Source organism: Poecilia reticulata, chromosome 4 (assembly GCF_904066995.2).
Source record: "Poecilia reticulata chromosome 4, P_reticulata-male-v2, whole genome shotgun sequence".
In the NCBI taxonomy this organism is placed as follows: domain Eukaryota; kingdom Metazoa; phylum Chordata; class Actinopteri; order Cyprinodontiformes; family Poeciliidae; genus Poecilia; species Poecilia reticulata.
This window is the reverse complement of record NC_088833.1, coordinates 32,161,715-32,184,852: the sequence shown is the minus strand read 5'-3', so window position 1 is coordinate 32,184,852 and position 23,138 is coordinate 32,161,715. Positions and strand designations below refer to the sequence as shown.

Genomic DNA, 23,138 nt, shown 5'->3' with positions numbered 1-23,138 from the left:
GGACAGGTCGCCAGTCTGTCGCAGTGCATCTACAGAAATCGGATTTACTTATTTTATTAGAGTATATTGTGCTGTGCTTATCCGAATTAAAATGATTGACAGTTATGGTAGTCAAGTTGAAAGGGAAATGTTTTGCAAAGAAAATAAAAATATAGTAGAAAAAATATCTACATTTTATGGCCCACAATTCCTTTCATTTTGTAGGTTTTGGGCCACGTGGCATAAAGTTTGGTTTACATTGTCTACGTAGTTATTTTCATTGATTAGATTTGGTTCCACTGCTATGTGCTTACAGAGCCCGTCATAAATGATGGAATCCTACTTTTACAGGATGCTCAGACCATGAAATTATTTTGAGAAAAACAAAAAAAATCAACTAAGTTAGCATATAAATGCCCAATCTGAATAGAACACCTTTCTAAAAATGAAGTGACTTTAGTTCAGTAAATAGGTTTTGCATCATATCAGTGAAAGTAAAACAACTGTTATAGAAGTGATTTAATAATCTTGACGAAGATTATTAAATCTTGACCCCTGACTTTCAATGTGCTTGAAAGAGACACTCACCTAATAGTATGATGATACAGATGAGGATGGAGATAATAGCTCCAGTGCCCAATCCAGCGGCAATCATTTTCTCCATGTCCACACAGTCTCCATGGCGATCACAGGGACAGACCTTTACCCTCAAGAAGGATGTGTTAGACATGGGCAGGTTGCCAGAGTCTGTGATCACAATGGGGAGCTCATAGATGCCACTGGCAAGAGAACCGATCCGCAGGTGAAGCTGGGCGGACTCGCCTAGAATATGAGATGATATGAGATAAGGAGGAAAGATAAGCGAAACAGAATGGCTTTTCCACTGAGATGCCCACCAGTGCCTGTGGTGATGACAGCTATTCAGCAAACTGGGGATTATTTGCTTTACAGAAGTGGAAGCACTGTGGCTACTCCATCTGAGACCTCGTATCCGCATGAAAGTTCTGCTTCAAAATGCTTCAGAAAAGTAAAAATAGTTCCTTAGCTGCAACATTTCTTCTCTAATACTCAGGCACATGCAGAGAGGGAAGCTGGGGGTGCTTGAGCACCTGCCCTTTTTGCTCCTTGCCCCCAAGTGCCCTTTTGCTAAATTTTTTTTTTTGGTATTATATCCTAAGCCCTCTTCTGACACGTAAAAACATGTCCTAAAATTCTTTGCTTTTTGTTTCTTTTTTGTACAACATAATAAGCCCTCCGGTCACCTTGTTACCTTTGACCTTTTGCCCGAGACGCATGACGCAGTTGCCTCTCGCGCAGTGAGATAAGGCGGCTAACTGGAGCTCAACGTAGCAAACGTTCCAGATTACAGAACAGTTTTTGGTGAATTAGGAAAAAAACGTTTTTGGTGACTAAAGTGGATCAGATGACGGAAAATGTTGAAGTATCGTTTCTGCTTCAGCTTGGAGTCGCGGTTTCAGCAGAGAGGTAATGAAATACAACAGACACTGACAGGCCTCTGCGTCTGCCTTTCTCTGAAGAACTACTGAGCGGGAGGAGACAGCCAGGTGAGGAAAAACTGTTCTTATCTATCGATTCAGTATTTCTATCATACAGATATTAGGTTGTTGTTGTTGTGCTATTAGCTAGCTGCTAGCTAACGACTTTGCTAGCAAAGCAAGATAACTAAAAAGCTTCTTCCCTGTACCGTTAATGATATCAGTCATTCTTTAGTATCGCTTATGCAATAGGGGCACATCGCCCGTCCAAAACTGATCATCACCATAATGGATATATGTCTGATCTTCTAATTTCATTTGCTGCATAATGTACATTTCATTTATTCTGGCGTTAGGTAAATGTATCTTGAAGGAGAATAACACTTAAATTAAAGTCCAACAAGAATATTCATTTAGAATTAAAAATAACTCATGATGGGTATAATGTATGTAATAAAAGTGCGTCATTAATGAAGGGGAAAAAACTCAACCCAGACTTTAAGTTTAGGGTCTGGTTCGTAGAGTATTAAGCTAAATTTGTTTCACAATTATTCAATGGAAAAAAAACCTAACCTCGGTTAAGTAAAATAAAATTGTAATCAAAGCTATTGGAATTGTAATGATTCCTTTAAAAAAAAGTTTTGTTTAAAATACTTTTTTTATTAAATAACTCATTTTTACCAAACAAACATTAATTTGCACACATCAGAAATCTTTTGTTGTGATTTTGGGCCCTGCCCACAGAGTCATGTGAGAATCACAAGCAAAACTTTCAGTCACAAACAAAAACTTAGAATAGCAAGAAAAGATTTATGACATGCACAAATAAGTTTGTTTTGCAAAAAAAGTTAACTTCATGAGTCCAAAATGTGTGATTTAATTTTTTTTTAAAAGTTTTTTAAGCAAAACTCAGTAGGCTTTTCTCATGGTGGCATGCATTAACAATTCAGTTTTTGCTTTTTTCTTTTTTCTGCAGTTCCATCTTAAAGTTTGATGCACCTCTGCTTTCCTGAATGGACCATCTTCATCTCCACTGCAGCAAACAGGCAGCTCTTTGTTTTATAGATTACAGTCACTAAAATGTTGCATTGTGCCCTTGATTATATTTTTAATAGTGTCATTCTATAAAGACTAAATATGTCTGGTGGTCTAGCTCTGATTTACATATCTTGCTAAATTGCGGGTTTGAATATTGCAATACTTTCCTATAACAAAATAGACATGCAGAAAGAAATTACTAATAAAATATCTTACATAGGAATAGTGTTATGCTCTATATGGAGATGTTTGTTAGCTTTGATTGTATATGTCACATTTTAGTAATTTATCATTGTTTATTAAACTCTGAAAGCTGAGTGGCTTTGTTCGTATTCTGTCCTAGAAGGTGGTTAGATGTGCCTTTTTTTTGTTGTTGAGCACCTGCCCCTTTAGTGGCCCTGCTAATATTTATGAGTTGCTTTGAATTGCTGGATTACAGATGACATAGTAACGATGTTACGTAATGCAGATGAGAGTCAGGAAGTAAATGCAGCTCATTGACTGCTGTTGATCCACTTTCAAAATGCCTAAAGTCTGAGACGTGTTGGGTTGTTCCAACTGTTCTAATAGAGAGAAAGATAAACATTATTTTCATGTTCCGTCATCTGGGTTGCATGTCTGCAACCCAGCACGTGACCCCTGTCTGCAACCTAGACACTAGTTGCTGCAATTGCTAGCAATTGCAGGGTTGCAGCACCATTTGAGAATATAATTTACACAGTGCGATCCTTACATGTTAGAAAGTGGTGCTGCAAACTCTGGTATTGTTAGTTTCCACACCTCTGATTTTAGCTGTAGATTGTTGGTCCACTTTTCTTGTCTTTTTTTAAAGGTTTTTTAAAATTAACTCCCTTGTGACCTTCGGAACATGAAAATAATGTTTATCTTTCTTAAGACAAACATCTTCTGGTTAACTCAAACCAGAATTTGAGTTAAATATCCAAAAGAAAACAGTTCTCTCTACTAGAATGGTTGGAACAACCATACACGGCACAGACTTTAGGCATTTTGAAGCTGGATGGACCAAAGTAAATGGGCTACATTTACTTCCTGACCCCCATCTGTACTGCGTGATATCGGTACTACGTCATATGCACCCCAGCAATAGTTGGTTGTTTACTTTGCAATTTCTACATTATTAAATCAGGACAGTCCAACTGCCCTTCCTAAAACATTTCTTAGCATAATTCAGGTAAACTCTGCAATTTTTTTTTAATCTCCGCCATCTCAGTCTGACATACATAACACAAAAGCTGATAATGTCTTAGGTTCTATCTAAAATAGATTTATATCTTATTTTTCATACAGGGATCAGAAATGTAAATAGAAATAAATATCCTCCATCTATTCATTCATTGTCTTGCACCCTGCCTATCTCCAGTGATAAACGGGCGAGAGGTGAGGTACACCCTTGACAGGTTAAATAAATATCAATATAATATAAATAATTACCTTTACAGTTAGGTAGTATTCTCTTTACACTCTAAACATCTCACAAAAATTTGCTGGAATTGTGACCTATTCCTACTGACAGAACTAATGTAACTGAGTCATGTTACACCGCAAATTGTAATCTGTTGTTTGGTGTTAGCTTTTAAGTAATCAGATAAAATAATCAACATTTTCAATTCAAAATCCGTTTTTGCTGCTAATTTGTTGATTACATTACACATATGAGCTCAAAAACAAAGATATTTCAGGGTTTCCCCCAGAATATTTTCTAAGCCCAGTGGTCGGGACGCGGAGGCGGTTCTCTGTGTTTTTGTATCAAAAGATGTTAAGTAGACAGGAAATTTAAAAATATTTCCGGATTACATGTTACATTGCCAGTGAAATGCTATTTAAAACAAACGAGTCTTAAAAAAAACAAATCAAAAAATACAATTAAAATTAATATCAATTATTTGTACTTTTGTTTAATCCAAATTAAGTCAGCAGCTCCATATGGTTCCCCAGGGCTTCAGGGCCCCCATAAATGCTAATATTAAATTGTTTAACATTTATATGCAAGATTTTCAGGATCTGGTAAGTTTGCTTTGTAAAAGTTCAAAGAACAATATTGTGGTGGATACAATGTATATTGTCGAGAAAAGTCAAGCTCATCCCACTTCCCCATGCTGGAGATTTTAGTTTAATAGTAACAATAAATAAAATTACCTTAAAATGAATTACACAGGTGACATCAAGACCCAACAGTAGTCAGACGGTAATAAAATTAATCTGGTTGTGTGTATGGTTATTGTGTCCTGCAAACTTTGCTTTAATTCTACTTTTTTCTATTTAATCATAACAAATTATAGTCAGGCAGAAAGAGAGTCATGGAACAGGAAGAGCAGGTTTCCTGAATAAAGAGTAAGTTTCCAGCTTGCATCAGTATAAAAATAGTTCAGACCATTCCTTATTTTAAAGCATTAAAGGTTTTTAAAGAATAAAATCTAAACATTTTGCGTAATTGGATAAAACCTAGAGTAAAATACTTACATTAATAATAATGACTTGTAATTATGCCAATAATTAATATTGGTTTAACCAGTGGTTGATGTCGGTTTGATTATAAGAATATTTAAACTTACTCTTACACTTATGGAAGTACTTAAAGGTGAAACAAGTAACTGTAACATGGTATCAGATAATTAGAATAATGGATTATTCTTGGTTTCTTGTCAGAAGTGTCTGTAATAACTCACATGATTATAATAAGAATAACTAAGTAGTTATGGTTATTATAACATTATAAATGAATGTTAAATCAGAGAAACGAAAAGGTTATAAATATGATTTTGACATTGAACTTGAAATGGTGTAAAATGTTGCAACTGTAATTAAAGGTCACTGATGTTGTGTTGAAGGTAGATAGTAGGTGAAAGGTTAGGGGGAAAGAGGAACTGAAAGGAGAGCAGAGGTAACCAAGGCCTTATTGCTAAACTTTACGAAAAGGTTGGGCAGGAAACAGACGAAACAGGAGGACTCTTGAGCAACTCGGGAACATTAGAACAGAGATCAGGTCATCGGGTCTCCAAGGTGATGTGTTATGTTTGGAAGCCAGGACGAGGTAAAAGCAGAAGTAGACAAAGAACTCAAAGAAAGACAAAGAACAGCGTTTATTTAGAACTTGCTCAGCAGTACAGTAACATCAGGTATTCCATTCCTCCATCTTATCTCTTCTCTTCTTCTTTTCTTCCCCAGTCTATGCTATTCTCGTACACCACCTAGTGGTAGACACAACATTCCCCTCTTACTTGAAAAGATTGCATGTACCCATTTAACATATGACTGAACATCTACCTCATTTAACGGTTTATATTTCACAAGTGTAACCTTAGCTGTAATGAAAGCAGGATAATTACTTAAGTATACAAAACCAAACAACTATATTCAGCAACCTTGTACTTTATAACTAAAACTCCAAGTTACTATGGAACAGAATTACCAAATGTAAAATAAAATCCAGGTATTTGAAACCAGTTTGTAACATGAGAATTAGTTCACCTGAAGCCTAAACATGCAACACAATCATTTATGTATTCATTTATTCTTTTTCCTTAACCTGGCCAAAAGTCCTTGAACCATGCAGGTCTAGCAACAGTTCTAGCACTTTTCCTTTGAACCACAGGGTCATGCTTTTCTGGTTTTGTCATTTTACATGGGATACCTGCAGAATAGCGTGAAAGTCTGGCAGCATTCCATCTTTTATTGTCACTGAGTACATAAGTACTTCCTCCAATCTGCTTTTCAACAGACAGCGGTGGAGTAAATCTTGATGAGCCTTTGCAAACATGATCAGGTCTTCTTACCCTCACCATTTCTCCAGGTTTGAATGTTGGTGTCTTTGCTTCATGGCGTTTGTCAGTGTACTGTTTATACTTCTCTTGTTTCTGTTTCACTGTTTCTTGGACTGTAGTGCATTTTCTGCTTTTCTCTGGAGTTGGGAAAATGTCCACTTTTGTTTTCATCCTCCTGTTGTGCAGTAGTTCTGATGGAGATACTCCAGTTGTGTTATGTGGCGTTGCTCTGTAGTTTTGTAGGAAATCAGTTATTGTAGTTTTCCAGTCTTTCTGCATATGTTCAGGAGTTAGGATTGTCTCCTTAAGAACTCTATTTCACCTTTCAACAGCACCATTGCACTGTGGATGGTACACGCTTGCACGCAGATGAGATATTCCCCTTTCTCTGAGAAAATCTGCAAAAGAGCTGGAAAGAAACTGTGGCCCATTATCGGTGACTATGTAGTCAGGGTTCCCCTCTCTGCTGAAAATAGAGCGCAGAAATGCAATAACAACATCAGTAGTCACAGTGTGAGAAAACGCCACCTCTGGCCATTTACTGTAATAGTCCACGAATGTTATAGCAAATCTACATGAAGAAACAGCAGTTTCAAAGGGACCCACAATATCCAGGGCCACTTTCTCCCATGGTCTGTTAGGTAGTTCAATGGGTTGGAGAGGAGCAGAGCAGTTTGAGCAGATTTGTCGTTCATTTGGCAGGTCGTACATGAAGAAATAACAGACTGAACCATTTTGTCCATCTGAGGCCACCAGTACAGGTCACGAAGTCTCTGTTTTGTGCGAACAACACCTTGATGTGTTTCATGTGCCAGATGAATGACAGTAGCACGTAAAGTAACAGGAACAATGTATCGGTGTTCACCTCTCATGACCAGATCCTGAGATGCAGAAAGTTAATTCCTGATGTGGAAGTATGGTATTAAGACGGGGTCCACATCCTTCTTGCACTTTGGCCAGCCCCTCTCTATCTGTCCACGAAGAAGTGCGAGTTCATGACATTGAGAGGAAGCAGAAGTGAACTCAGCTACAGACAGAGCTGACACAATGGACGGAACCATGTCAGGTTCATCTACAGGAGTTGAGTCCATAGGGAGTGGCAACCGTGACAAACAGTCTGCAGCCTGGTTTTGTGATCCAGGCCTGTATTCCAAATCATAGGTGAAGCAGAGTAAACGTGCAGACCAGCGTGCGACTCTCATTCCAGCACGCCCTATGCCTTTGTTAGCGAGTAGTGTTGTCAGTGCCTGATGATCAGTTCTTAGTGTGAATCGTCGGCCCCAGACATAAGACCTCCATTTTTCAACAGCCCACACACTAGCAAGACCCTCCTTTTCCACTGTAGAGTATTTTCGTTCTGTAGGGGTCAGAGTTCGTGATGCAAATGCAACTGTTCGTTCAGTATCATCTGGGTGTATTTGGGTCAACACACCACCTAGTCCATTGTCTGAAGCATCTGTGGTGACAATGGTTGGGAGAGACGAGTCAAAAAGAGCCAGAACAGGACTGTTCAGTAAAAGCTCTTTCAGTTCCTTAAAGCTTTGATCAGCCTCTCGAGTTCATATGAAACAGAGTCAGCAGTTTCTCTTAGTACAGCCTGAATTGGTTCCACTACCATGGCAAAATTGGGAAGGAACTTACTGTACCAGGAGATTAAACCCAGGAAGGAGCGCAGAGATGGTAGATCATGTGGTGGTGGGGCATCACGGACAGCTGAACTGTGGTCTGTATCAGGAAGAATGCCATCTTTGGAAATGATGTGTCCAAGAAATCTGAGGCTGGACTCTCCGAATGTACATTTTTGCATGTTCAGTGTCAGACCTGCATCTGTAAGACGGTGGAGCACAGCACGCAGGCGTCTGTCATGTTCCTGTAGAGAAGATCCTGCAACAATTACAAGTAATTGTGCACACCAGGTAGACCTTTAAGCACAGTTTCAGTTTTCATTTTTTGGAATGCAGATGGAGCAGAAGCCAACCCGTAGGGGACTCGGCAGTAGCGGAAAAGTCCTTTGTGTGTAATAAAAGCCGTAAGGTCCCGACTGTTCTCATGTAGTAGAAGCTGGTGGTAAGCAGATGCCAGATCTATGGTGGAGAAAACAGAGGCACCCCTGAGCTCACTTAAAAGCTCATCCATGTGGGGCAAAGGGTGACTGTCAGCAATAATAGCTTTATTAGGTTCTCTTAAGTCCACGCATAGTCTTAATCTGCCTTCTTTTCTTGTTGTGACCACAATAGGCGAAATCCAGGGAGAAGCATCAATATGTTCGATAATGCCCTCCTTTAGGAGCACATCTAGTTCCTCTGACACAGCTTCTCGTACTGCAAATGGAAGACGTCGTAGTTTTTGCTGAACTGGGACTGCATCCTCACATACTTTAACTTTGTGCACAAACCCAGCAACACAGCCAATAGAAGAAGAGTCTGTTTTTTTTAGCAACATAAGTGCAGCAGAAGAGGCATGTTCCGGAGGTGGAACATGGATTGAATCATGGCTCAATGTCCATTTCAGTGCTTTTATTAGGTCCATTCCGAGTAATGCAGATCCTCCTTGAACCACATACAAAGAAGTAAGAGCAGTATTGTTGTCAAGGGTAACTGTAGCTTCCAAACATCCTATTACAGGAATGTCATCTTTCAAGTAAGTGACCAGTTTCACACGTGGTGCAGTTAAATAACTCTCAGGAAAATGTCTGTTGTACAGAGTCTCTGGTATGATAGAAACTGATGATCCTGTATCAATCAGTAATTCACAGTCGGTAACCTCCCCTGATGCAGCTTTAATGTTCACTTTGCAAAGCAGTCCATCAGTAGCGTTAACGTCCTTTGCGGTCATCATGAGCACAACCACACCAGGCATTACTTCTCCAACTTGTTAAGCTGAGCGGCAAACTTTAGAAAAATGTCCAGTCTTACCACAGCTGTTGCATTTTGCTGCGGCTGCAGGGCAATCTCGTGCATTTGCCAGGTGATTTGTCGATCCACAACGGTAACAGGCTCGCGCTCTCTGCTGCGCGGGGCACATGTGGCTATTTTTAGAAACGGTTTGTCGGTTTCTATTCTTATGTTGAGTAAGTCCGCGCTGAACAACCGTGTGAACAGCAGTGGCTCCACTGAGGAGTTTGGACGACTGAAGACCACGTTCCACTTGACACGCCAGAGTAATAGCGGTGTCCAACGTAAGTGAAAATTCCAATAAAAGTCTGTTTCTCACCTCCGGGGCATAAGCCTTCTCAATAAGCTGATCCCGTAGCATCTCATCTTCCATGGTTCCATAGTCACATGTTATAGCCAACTCACGTAAAGCAGCCATGTATTGAGGCACAGTCTCATCCGCCATTTGCATTCTCTGTCGGAATTGATGTCTTGCCACAACAACGTTCACCTTCTGTGCAAACTGTAGTTCCAACGCCGTCATTGCCTCATTCTATGAAGTACCGACGTTAGGCAAAGTGTAAAATAAACGTTGTCCCTCGAAGCCAAGTGCATGAATTAGTAGAGCACGGCGTCTAGCATCAGACCAGGAATTTCCAGTAGCATGAATAGCCGTTAAGTAGTTCTCGAACATCTTCCGCCACGTGGAAAACGGAATCGTAGGTTCTCCATTGCAGGGCAGGCATGGGTACAGACGTCATCATCGCCAATTGTTATGTTTGGAAGCCAGGACGAGGTAAAAGCAGAAGTAGACAAAGAACTCTTAACAGCGTTTATTCAGAACTTGCTCAGCAGTACAGTAACATCAGGTATTCCATTCCTCCATCTTATCTCTTCTCTTCTTCTTTTCTTCCACAGTCTATGCTATTCTCGTACACCACCTAGTGGTAGACACAACATGATGGATATGAGATCATCTGTCCAAGCAGTCAACCAATGAAACAGGCACAGCAACAAAGCTAGCCAATGCAAATGCACCAAAAGGGTGGATAAATCCTTTATAAGGTGGGTACAAAAGAGGAATCTTTGGTTGGATCCTTCTGGCAGCTTCCAGCCAAGATCGAGATGGACAAAGAACTCTGCAGCTGAAGAAGAGCCGGGGCCACAGAGCCGAAGACTGTTGCAGGGCCACATGTTAGCCCTGCAACATGTGGCTTCAAATCGCACATCTCTCATCAGCTGGGTTTAGACCCCCAAAGACCAAGGCAAAGATGAAGATAAAGACAAAGGCAAAGAACAAAGGCAAAGAGGAAGAACTGGTGTGTTCCTTCCGTGGGACCAGGAAGATCGTGAGACGAGGAGAAGGGAGCTACAGAGCTGCAAGACAAGAAGCTGAGGACTGCTACGTGCATGAGGAAGTCACCCTGAGGCCCGAGACCTGCTGCTCTAAGTCAATACTCTTCCTGTACTGTGAGCCTCCTGCTGCTGAAACACCTTCTTCATCATCAGGCCAGTTCTGGGGTTCAAAATGCCAAACTCTGTCCATCTCTCTCAAAGTTTCCCTTTTTTAGTTCACAGTGTCAGAATTAGGGAAAGATAGGCTAGATTATTGATTTTACTTATTTGATTATTTCTGCTACTGAATTAAGCTGTACTGACCCTTGCAAAATTGCCTTACTAATAAAATAATTAATTAATATTAAGAAAATCTAAAAGATGTTGTGGACATTCAATTAATGAGTCACCTTAAAGTTCTTTGATGGTTGTAAAATAGCTATGAAGTTTGATTCTGGGAGGAAAAAGTGGAAAATGTTTTATAGGTTGCTTTTAGCCAAAACAACATCCTTGGGACTCAAAACCAACCTGGTTCAATAACAAGTGCACGTTGTAATAAAGAGAAAGAGCGAACGTTAACAGGTGTGCTCTGTGAAACTAGTTGATTGCAGGCTGCTCAATCAGGCTAATTCACAGGGTGAAGAAGGGTGGGACATCTGGAGGGGGAGGTCGTTAGAAACCAGGCTAGTCTTTCTCGACGCCAGCTTAAGCAGAGTTTACTTAGTTCTGAACAGGGTAAAATCCAATCAGATTTAGGAAACTCAATTCACGGTAGATGGAGAGCTGGCTGCACAGCTCCCTCCTCTGAGAAGGGGAAGTGGAGAGAGAGAGAAGGGGGGGGAGGTGTTGCGCAACAACAATATATTGTGGTGGATACAATGTATATATTTCACACCAGAATGTATACTTTTATTTTGAAGGAGGGAAGGTGAGGTGTGAAGTCACCAACGGTTGTTGTTCATTCCATTTTTGTTTTTTGTGGGAAGTCATTGAGAATTAAACAAGACTCAAATCTTTTTCCTCTTTTTCTGCCGACTTCCACATTGGTGACCCCGAACATCTGCAAACATCTGGACATATTTTTTAACGAAAACTTACCAGATGCTGCCGCCGCTTCTCCGCCAGCTATGGTTTCGGACCCAGTTTCTTGCCAGGCGGCTGTTGCTCCAACTGCCGCTTCTGTTTTTGCTACCGTTATCAAGCTTCCAGAGTTCTGGCAGCATGACCCAGAACCATGGTTCCATCATGTGGAAGCCCAGTTCCATCTCCGGGGGATAACCACAGATGAGACCAAGTACTTCCATGTAGTTGTTGCGTTGGATTCCGTTTCAACACGCCGTCTGATGGGTCTGCTGAGGAACCCACCAATCGCTAACAAATACGGCGCTCGCGCTCTCAAGGAGAATCTGCTTCGGCTCTACCAACTGTTAAACGCGGAGCGGGCCGATCGCTTGCTCTCTCTGAATGGCTTGGGGGATCGCAAACCCTCCGAGTTGATGGAGAACATGCTGGCATTACTTGGCTCGGGAGATGTTTCTTTCCTTTTTACACATCTGTTTCTGCACCAGCTTCCCCCACCTGTTCGCACCGCGCTGGCCAGCTCCCCGCTGATCCGGACCAAGTATTATCGCTCCCTGGCTGAAGAAGCGGACCGGATTTTGTTGGCTCCCAGGCACTACAGTGTGAATGCATTCTACACAAGGAGAGTCGGAGCCTGTTGATGCCATGGCTGCGGTGACAGAGCGACGGAAGGACGACGTTCTCTGTTTCTACCATCGCCGGTTCGGAGTGAAGGCGAAGCGCTGCATTCCTCCGTGTTCGTTCAACGACAGAGTCGGCGCTCGCTAGCAGCTGTGTGTGCCGGCAGCTCGGACAAGCTGCTTTTCATCATGGATGAGGTCTCGGGACGGCGTTTCCTGGTGGACTCGGGTGCACAGCAGAGCATCATGCCAGTTTCGGCAGCGGACGTTTTGTGCAAAAGTAACGGACCGCCACTGGACGCGGCTAAAGGCACCCCGATTCGCATTTTTGCTCGAGGTTGGTGACTGTGTTTCAACGGATGTCAGTTTCAGTGGAACTTTGTGATAGCTTCTGTGTCTTTACCTATTTTGGGTGCAGATTTTTTGTGTGCTTTTAGGTTATTGGTGCATGTTGCTAATAGATGCTTAATAGATGCTGTCTTTTGGTACATACCCCTGTAAACTTGGCGGTCCCAGCCAATGACCTCTCGCCAACATGCTTGCCACAGGTGATGAGTATCAGCGTCTGTTGGCAGAGTTCCCACATGTAACGGTTCCTACATTTTCTGCTACCGTGGCTAAGCATGGAGTGGAGCATTGTATAACTACAGTCGGTCCACCGGTTTTTGCGCGAGCGCGCCGCTTAGACACCGCTAAGTTAGCAATAGCGAAGGAGGAGTTCGCAAACATGGAGCGTCTTAGCATTGTACGGCGCTCCAAAAGTCCATGGGCATCTCTGTTGCACATGGTTACCAAAGCAGATGGGGGTTGGCGACCCTGTGGGGATTTTCGGCGCCTTAACAACGCAACCAGTAATGACAGGTACCCAATTCCTCACATTCAGAACTTTTCTGCCCGCCTGGCTGGAGCAACCGTGTTCTCTAGATGGACTTGGTGCAAGGCTACCATCAGGTTCCAGTCAATCCCTTAGATGTACCCAAAACCCCAGTTATCACGCCTTTTGGTCTTTTTGAGTTTTTAAGGATGCCCTTCGGTGTTAAAGGCGCAGGGCAGACTTTCCAGCGGCTTAGGGATTCAGTCCTGCAGGATATGCCGTTTTTGTTCGTCTATTTTGACGACATACTGGTGGCTAGTCCCTCTGCGGAAGAACACATGGTGCACCTTAGGCAGCTGTTTGTTAGGCTCAGTGAACATGGCCTGATCGTGAACCCAGCTAAATGCCAATTTGGACTGCCTGCTGTTGAGTTCCTGGGACACAAAATGTCTTCTCAAGGGGCGGTTCCCCTGCCTGCAAAGGTTGAAGCAGTTTCCGCTTTTCCCCGTCCTCCCTCAGTGAAGCCCCTTCAAGAGTTTTTGGGTATGATTAACTTTTATAGCTGTTTCATCCCACGGGCAGCACACCTCATGCACCCCTTGTATGAAGCACTTAGAGGCAAAAAAAGGGGACCAGCAGATTGAGTGGGCCCCCGAGAGGGTGCAGGCATTCCATGATGCCAAGAAGGCCTTGGCTAATGCTGCGCTTTTGTCCCATCCATCTCCAGTTGCTCCTGTGGCTCTAACAACTGATTATGCAGTTGGGGCAGTTTGTGAGCAATGGGTGGATGGTGCCTGGCAACCCCTCGCTTTTTTTAGCAGGAAACTCCGGGATGCTGAAAAAAAAATATAGCACCTTTGACAGGGAACTGCTTGCCCTTTTTCTGGCAACACGCCATTTCCGCTTCATGTTGGAGGGCAGGGACTTTACTGCTTTTGTTGACCACAAGCCTCTCACTTTTGCTATGGCAAAAGTTTCTGAACCGTGGTCGACTTGGCAACAACGGCATTTATCTGCCATTTCAGAGTTCACTACTGAAGTTCAGCATGTAGCTGGCAAGAATAATCTGGTGGCTGACTGTCTGTCCAGAGCAAGGGTTGCTTCTGTGCATTTAGGTGTGGACTACCTCGCCATGGCCACAGACCAACTGACCGACCCGGATATTCTGGCCTTTAAAGCAGCTGAATCCAGGTTGCATTTAGAGGAGGTCTCCTTTCAAGGACATGGGCGGTTTCCTGTTTGGCTTGCCAGCGTGCCAAGGTCCAACGGCATACTAAGGCTCCACTGGAGCACTTTCCTGTTCCGCAACGGAAGTTTGAACATGTGCATGTGGACTTAGGTAAAACTTATGGAAGGTGGAAGCGGCCCCACTATCTCCTGACGATGGTGGACAGAACTACTCGATGGCTGGAGGCAGTTCCGCTGTCATCAACGACTTCGGCTGATGTGGCTCGAGCATTTATCTCCTCCTGGGTGTCCCAGTTTGGTGTGCCATTGGACTTGACCTCTGACAGAGGTCCCCAGTTCAGTTCAGAGTTGTGGACTGCAGTGGCAGAGAGCCTTGGGGTTAAACTCCACCGTACTGCTGCCTACCATCCGCAGGCCAATGGTCTTTGTGAGAGGTTCCATCGCACAATGAAGGCTGCATTGCGGGCCTCATTGGTGGATAATAGTTGGATAGATCGCATGCCTTGGGTTTTGTTGGGCCTGTGTTCAGTCCCAAAAGAGGACCTGCGGTTTTCTTCAGCTGAGTTGGTCATGGGCCAGCCCTTGCGGGTACCAGGGGAATTTCTTCTGGGTTCGTCGGATTCGGTTGATTCCCAGGGAAATAAAACGGTTCTAAATGAGGAATCTAGATCTTTTGCCCCGTTAGCAGCACATCACTGCCTTCCACAGGTGTTTGTGCCAAAGGACCTAATGTCTGCCGAGTATGTATTTATCCGCCATGACTCACACCGCTCACCACTTCAGCCTCCTTACGATGGTCCATTCCATGTTTTGGAGAGGGGACCTAAAGATTTTTTGGTGGAGTTGGGAGGTAATCAGGAGAGTATTTCTGTGGACGGTTTGAAGCCAGCTCACGTGTTACCAGGGAACCCGGTTAAGTTGGCTCAACCACTGCACTTTGGTCGTCCCCCAGTTTTTTTACCCACTCTTCCAGGTCCTTCCCTAAAAGCTGATTTGTCCCCCTCAGGTGGACAGTTCAGTAACAGTCGATCTGGAGAGTCTTTTTCACTTTCAATGGCTTATAATGAGTCAATGATCCAGGTGTGTTAGAGAAGGAATGCATCTAAAGTTGCAGATGGTAGCTCTGGAAAACTAGACTTGGGAACCCCTAGCATAAATGTATGAAAATACAATGTTAAAAATAGATTAAACAACACCTCATATTGTTAAATAATGCTTTGGAGTGTCTGGTTAGGAAGCGCATTCAAAACCTTTGGTTGAAATGGCGCGTTAAATTCAAGTCTCCATTACAGACCAAAGAAAACTAAAGAAAATGCAACGTTGTGTTAATCCATTTGAGGAGTCTGCAGTTTATCTTGAGGAAATAAATGACGACGCAGAAGTTAATTAGACTGTAACATGCGCTGCTCAAACACTGCGGAAGCGGCTTCGCTGCTGCAAAGAATTAAAAACTGCTGGAAGTAAAAATCATTGGAAGTCTGGTTACTTGTGCGCCAACATTGAGCCCATGCAAAATGAGTAAGAAACAGATCAGATGTCTTTGGAAAGTTTCTTTGCAAAGGGGAAAAGGCCCAGAAAAGAGACAGCAGAATGGATTTATCCCGGACCGGTAGGTGAGTCTCACATTACAAGCCACTGTGCGTAACATGCGGCGACCGGCTGCTAATGAGACAATGAAGCTTCAAGCTGCTTTGCCACGTAGAGACCAAGCAGGCTGTGGATAAAAGCAACACCTCGGGTGTTATTGTCTCTCATCACTCCCAGATGGGTCTGTCTCGTTGCAGAGAAACAAGCTCAGTGCTCCCGTTAGTCATTATCGTGAATTAAAATTTTCATGAAAGTAAAATGTTCGATTTTGTGGCGCTTCTGTATATTATTTACAAGGGATATATAAACGTTACCATAGCGACTCTGGTCGCTATGGTAACCTCTCCTCTCAAGAGGAGAGGAGTAGAGCTTTTGAGTCTTAAGTCTGGTTTAGACGGCAAAATTTAAGAATTGTCGGCGGATTCTCCAACCCTCTGTGACCACAGAGCTGATAAAAGTACAGGTTCGATCGGTTCGTGTTCAGCCACACGGCACGAACCGATTCCAGTCACGAACATCCCGATTCCAGAGGATAATCCAGTAAAACCCCCAACATAGCGGGAATTTAGAATAAGCAAACATGGATGACGATGTAGAAGCAGTAGTGATATTTTGTGGAGTCATTTTAAGAGATAAAAGTCTTGACGGTCCGCGGTAATAAACAGGTTGGGGACCACTGGATTTAGCACGTGCTAGTAACAGACACAAAGGATCAGCACTTTTACTGTTAGTTACCGTTCGGAAACTACCGTAATCAGTTCTGTTAAATCTTGGCAACTTTTTCTTTTTCAACCATAATAAATGTGATATTCAATTAAACTGCTATGACTCAAATTTTGGGTGTCCGCCCCCCTCTGCTGCTGCTGCATCGTTGTGGAAAACCTAGAGATATCTGAGGCTTAGATGTCCGTTGCCGCCACTCTGTTAAAAATATAAAATAAATTATCTCAAAATAATGAGATACTATCTCATTATAATGAGATAATTATTATTATTTTTTTTTAACAGAGTGGCGGAAATGGGTTTGCATATAGATGTGTATGTTTACTGGTTAAAAAAAAACACTTTGGGGTTGTGGCTCATAGTTCAGAAAATACGGACTACAATCCTTCCTGGATTTTTTCTGTGAAGAACCCAGAGAGGGTTGTTTGGTTATTATTTATTTCATTAATAGTGTTATTATTTATTTCCTGACTTGTTCTGTGAAGAACCCAGAGAGAGTTATTTGATTGCACTTTCTGGAAAACAAAATATTTTTACATTTAGGCACTCCTGCAATCGTCACACTTTTTCTGTTACAAACTGACTCCGGCCCCCCACCAGAGAAGGAAAAAGTTATGTGGCCCTCACAGGAAAAAGTTTGGGGACCACTGGTCTACCGCGACCTGCCGCCCTGACACCAACTCACACACATCTTCATTCACAGTCTTACTTGTAAATCGATTTTTCTTTTCTTGGACATTTTGATGTTAGCTTGTCGATGTCTCGGTTTTATTCGCTGGTAAAATCAATAAGCAGCTTGAGATGACTCTGCTGCTATCTAGTGGCGAGAATGTTGGCTGGTAACAATCGGAATGCATTATGGGAGATGCAGTTTGAAGTCAATTCGTGCTCAAAACATATTTTAAGTCAATCATGGGCCTATAAAACGCTGGGGGGCCACATAAAATGACATGGCGAGCCACATGTGGCCCGCGGGCCTTGAGTTTGACACATGTGCTTTAAGTGGATACAGGCTGACCTGTGTGGATATTTACATCAACCCCCTGTGAGGAATTATGCTTCTTTCCAGAGTTTTTGATCAAGGTAGGAGTTTAAGCCTCACTGTTTTAGCTCTGGTTGCGCAGCTCTACGTGAACCTCAGGAATAACTTGGTAGTCGTGCTTCCAGAGGTGCGTTGAGCGAGCAGTGAGAATGATTTATATTTGTGGACAAAGTATTTTGTGCGGCTTTTCCATCTCAACACCCGCCGGACTCTGTCTGTGCTGATAAAGTCTGTGGTCCCGGTTGGCCAGTGCATTAGTGGTTAACACACCAGCGATAACCATCATGCAGGTTCAGCCTGGTGAGGAGCTTTCGTGCTCACCTCGTAGTCACGCTTCTTGCTGATTTTATATTATTTTTCTGGTTACATGATGCATCAAACCATATCAAATGCTTAGTCCACTTAGTCAACCACAGTTAAAGTGCGCGGCCGCGCAGAAATCTGAGAAACCCGTCCCATAAACACGATCAACCAAAATAGTTTCTGTGTCCCCTTGTTACAAACTCAACAGATACGAAATGGAAGAGCTACTAAAGCCACATTAGATTTAAGTCTGCACTGACTTAAATCTCCCATTTGTTGCACATCTCTGCGCAGTGCAGCGGGTTTAACTCATCATGCAGGGCCGGTGAAAGACTGTCTGAGGCCTGGAATTTGACTTAGGAGCCCCTTTTGTTGCTAAAAACATCAGCACCTCTAACAGCTTCTGTGTAAATTGAAATCTGGGAGAGGAGTAGTTGGCCAACCTAAAAATCAAAAAATTATAACCACAGTTTACTAATCTGTATTTGTGAACAAACAGAGCTCAGACTCAAAGACTAAACTCACTTGGTAACCACATATGGTAACAAAACAATCTAACTATGAATATTGTTCTTTGAACTTTTACAAAGTAAACTTACCAGCTCCTTAAAATCTTACATATAAAGGTTAAACAATTTAAAATCTTTTAATTTATGTATGCTGAAACCATTAAATCAAATTACGCAGCATTGATTATCTCAATAAATAAATGTTACATTATGTATCTGTACTTTGTGTTAAAACATTAGCATTTATGGGGCCCCTGAAGTCCTGGGGGGCCTTATGAAGCCACTGACTTAATATGGATTAAACGGAAGTGCAAATAATTGATATTCATTTTAATTAAATGTTTTGATTTGTTGTTCTTAAGGCTAGTTGTGGGTTTAAATAGCGTTTCACTGGCAATGTTTTCTTGTAAAATATAATTACCCAGTAATATTTTTACATTTCCTGTCAACTTAACATCTTTTAATACAAAAACACGGTGGACCGCCTCAGCCTCCCGACCACCAGACTTGGCAAGTTTTCTGGGAAAAACCCTGAACTTCTATAGAAATGTGGAATGTAGACGCTGACATTAACATTGGGGACATCTGTGCTGATGCTTCATGTTTAGCACTGAGAGGCTATTTTACAATTGAATAGCATCATCGATAGGCCAACTCCTTTTAAACTTGTCCAACGTTCAATCAAGAGAAGCAGCTTTGTCGTCAATTGTTGTTGTTTGTAAAGGTTGCTTGTGTGTCAGATTTACAGGTGTAAAAGTTCTGACCGGAACCTTTATATGTAAAAAGTGTGATACATTGTGTTAAATGTCTATGTAATTAATTTATCAAAATTAGTGCTTCCATTCATTGATATTTTACCAATGAATGTTATTTTGCCCCTTGAGCAGAGCTATCAAAGCAGCCTGGTAAATTACTGTATGTCAAAATCCTGGAAACTTGAGACAGTTTATCTTGCACTCACCATTCAGGCGACTGAGGGTCCAGTTGCGACGTACATCTGATGGACGACTTGCCAGCTCAAACACAAAGGGTCCAGCATTGGGAGTCAGGTCGGGGTCATTGGCTGTGATGTTTAAGGAGTTTGGATCTGGTTTCTCACACATTTCCACTTCAGGAGGGAACACATTAGGCGCGTTGTCATTTATGTCCAGCAGGTGAATCTGAAGGGTTCCTGTACCAGTGGCAGGAGGAATACCTGACAATAAGAAAATATTATGAGCTTTAATATGTACCAAGCAGTTTGCTGGACCCTTTGTGTTTGAGTTGGCAACTTCTCAGTACCCTGGTAGATTGGATTTTCATGGAGGAAAGAGGAAGTACTGGAATTTGAGTTAAATATCAAAAAGAAAACCACTGCTTGGGATACTTTCCTATGCATGACTTTGTTACAAATGATAAAAACACTCCCTTATTAACAGTTCGCTTCAAAACACCATAACAGACTAAATAATTGCAAACTTTTGTCTGCAAATATGTGGTACATTGATCCAGGTTTCATGCTACAGGATGTAATGAACTGGAAAAGTTTCTTATTGAACAAAAAAGTGCAGGAGCTTAAGGTTAGAAAGTGTGAATCTACACACTTTCATATCTAGGTATGCAGAGAATGCTGAAAAAATGCATATATTTGGATTTTTTTTTGTTCAAAAATGTGAATCAGTTGATGTGCCTCAATGTGGTTTGGTGTCAATGAGCTCCCACCTGTGTATGACAATGGCAGAAGACGTAGTAAGACACAGAGCACAGCAGGCTCTGTGTGTGTCGGATGTAGCAGGGTCAAGTTAATCAACTATCCATCCATCCATTTTCTGCCGCTTATCCGGGGTCAGGTCGCGGGGCCAGCAGCTTCAGAAGGGAGGCCCAGACTTCACTCTCCCCAGCCACTTCTTCCAGCTCCTCCAGGGGAACCCCAAGGCGTTCCCAGGCCAGCCGAGAGACATAGTCCCTCCAGCGTGTCCTGGGTCTTCCCCAGGCCTCCTCCCGGTGGGACGTGCCCGAAACACCTCACCAGGGAGACGTCCAGTAGGCACCCTTACCAGATGCTCGAGCCACATAAACTGGCTCCTCTCGACGTGGAAGAGCAGCGGCTTTACTCTGAGTCCCTCCCGGATGACTGGGCTTCTCACCCTATCTCTAAGGGAGAGCCCAGCCACCCTATGGAGGAAACCCATTTTGGCCGCTTGTATCCATGATCTTGTTCTTTCGGTCATGACCTAAAGCTCATAAACCTAAACGTAGATCGACCGGTAAATCGAGAGCTTCGCTTTTTGACTCAGCTCTCTCTTCACCACGACGGACCGGTACAGCGCCCGCTTCACGGCAGACGCTGCCCCAATCCGCCTGTCGATCTCCCGCTCCCTTCTTCCCTCATTCGTGAACAAGATCCCCAGATACTTAAACTCCTCCACTTGAGGCAGGACGACCCCCCTGACCCGGAGAAGGCACTCTACCCTTTTGTGGCTCAAGACCATGGCCTCGGATTTGGAGGCACTGAGCCTGGCCGCAAACCGCTCCAGCGAGAGCTGCAGATCACGGTCTGATGAAGCCAACAGGACCACATCATCCGCAAAAAGCAGAGATGTGATCCTAAGGCCACCAAAACGAATCCCCTCAACACCTTGGTTGCGCCTAGAAATTGTGTCCATGAAAGTAGTGAACAGAATCGGTGACAAAGGGCAGCCTTGGCGGAGTCCAACTCTCACCGGAAACGAGCCCGACTTACTGCCGGCAATGCGGACCAGACTCTGACACCGGTCATAGAGGTACCTGACAGCCCGTACCCCAGTATCACTTGTGGCGAGAACAAGAGACAGACTCCCTTCAGATCTGAGGACTGGACTGTCTCTGAGATCCATTGTAATCCTGTAACAAGCCAAGAATCAGGCCTTGGATAATCAATCTGTTGTTTACTGAAGACATACTGCCACTACAAGATGCCACTACAAGACAACACTCCATACGGGCTTTCATGTCAGAATGATGTGGAGAACACTGATAGCATTATCCACTTTGCTGAATTCAGCAGTAATCTCCCATAAAAATTCAGTCATGTCCAATTTGTAGTTTTTTGACAGTTTGTTTTAAACCTTCAGTTGAAAAATCAATGGATAAATATGAGTCCTATTCAATTTCATACCTCAAGTCTTAAAACCACACTAAGGTACAGTCTAACATGCTGAAGATGTATGGGATGTCTAATAGAAACCATTTTTATTTTGATCTGTGGGTTTTGTCTCTTCTCTTAAGATGTCAATTTTCAAACAAGGATGGACATAGAGATGAAAACAGATATTTACATACACCAGATAAAAATATACATACAGACTTTTTTTTGGCAATTTGGCTGTATGCTTTGGGTCATTGTCCATTTGGAAGATCTGTTTGCACCCAGGCTACAGCAAATCCAGGAGGCCCAGATTAACTCTGTCAGATTTGATTTCAACACTTTTAAAGTGTCTATATGGGTCCACACCAGAAAGTGTTAATTTAACTCTTTTTGGAGAGTTAGTTAGTACCTTAACCCTTATAAAGTGTCAGATATCAAATCTGCTGGAGTTAATAATTTAACACTTACTAACACTAATTCAGTGTTAGATCTTAATATTAACTCTCACAGAGTATTTTTTTAACTTCTTAAGAGTTATTTGTAATTAATATTAAATATGTATTTTATTGTTTTGAACTTTTAAAAAATATTTGGAAAATAATAGAGGCAATAATTTTCTAAAATGCATTTATTTCAAAACGTGCACCATAATTATTCCAACGTGGAATAATGTGTGCATGTTTCACATGTCGCTTTCATTCACATATTACTTATTAAAAGGTCTGACATATCAGCTGTGCAATACAAAATGCAGTATGCTTAATACATTTTTCTTCAATGTAATATGCATGAAATTATTCAAAGTACAAGGTGGGGAAAGTAAAGCAAGCAGTTCATGTAATATGATACAGTACATTTTCTTTTAACAAGTAGATTACTGGATATTATATTACATAACAGACCAACCTGATAATCAGATTCATCATTTCTTACCCAGTTTCTGTTTCTGTTGATAATAGGCAGTTCCTCTCTGCAGTCCATCAAAGAGATGTCCACTCACTAACAGTCTGTCTTCGGGTTGTTGGGCTGTTTGTGAAGTTTGGCCGGAGACACCAACATGCTCCTCTACTGCATCGGATAGTCTTCAGTCTCTGAGTAGGACAGCCAGTGTCAGTCTCTGGATCATAACAAACAAAAAACATAACGATGAGGAATGGAACGAAGGAATACATTTTTACTACAACTCTAACAACAAGCCTCAATTACAGAAATGTAGGGTTTCAGAAATATTAACACTTACATAATTTTTGGAGCTTGAATCTTCAAAGAATCCATGGAGGGGTCATCAAAGGGGAGGTTAGGTTGACGACTAGCGATTCATCCTCAACCAGACTGGTTCTAATATATACAAAAAGGCAATAAAGGGGTTAAAACATGCTGCAAAACGTATATAAGAAGACACAACAGTGGGAATAATACTCTCAAAATGAAAAAGCCTTTTACAGTTCTTCACAGAAAAAACAAATGATCAGAAAGGTTGATAAATCTGACCAATATGCATGTAAACGTTAAACATAATGAAAAAACACACTCCAGATTATTATGGATCTGTTCAAGTTAGCCAATAATTTGATTAAATATTCACCAGCTCAATTTTTTTCAACACTTATACTCCGCTAACATTTAGCATGCTAAGCTAAATATGCTAACACCGAGCCATGTG

At 42.2% G+C, this 23,138-nt stretch overlaps 1 protein-coding gene across 3 annotated transcripts in view; it reads right to left on the bottom strand.

Annotated features, from left to right (window-relative positions):
• Window positions 1-23,138, bottom strand: part of LOC103464061 (cadherin-2-like) — a 158,277-nt gene that overhangs the window by 20,627 nt on the left and 114,512 nt on the right. For 2 of the 3 annotated variants that reach the window (XM_081606666.1, XM_081606664.1), the window contains exons 12-13: window positions 19,331-19,564; window positions 568-801 (exon numbers count right to left, since the gene is read on the bottom strand). In XM_081606666.1, coding sequence (XP_081462792.1) covers window positions 568-801; window positions 19,331-19,564 — 468 coding nt within the window. The remainder of the gene's footprint in view (window positions 1-567; window positions 802-19,330; window positions 19,565-23,138) is intronic. The other variant, XM_081606665.1, reaches the window with a different exon arrangement.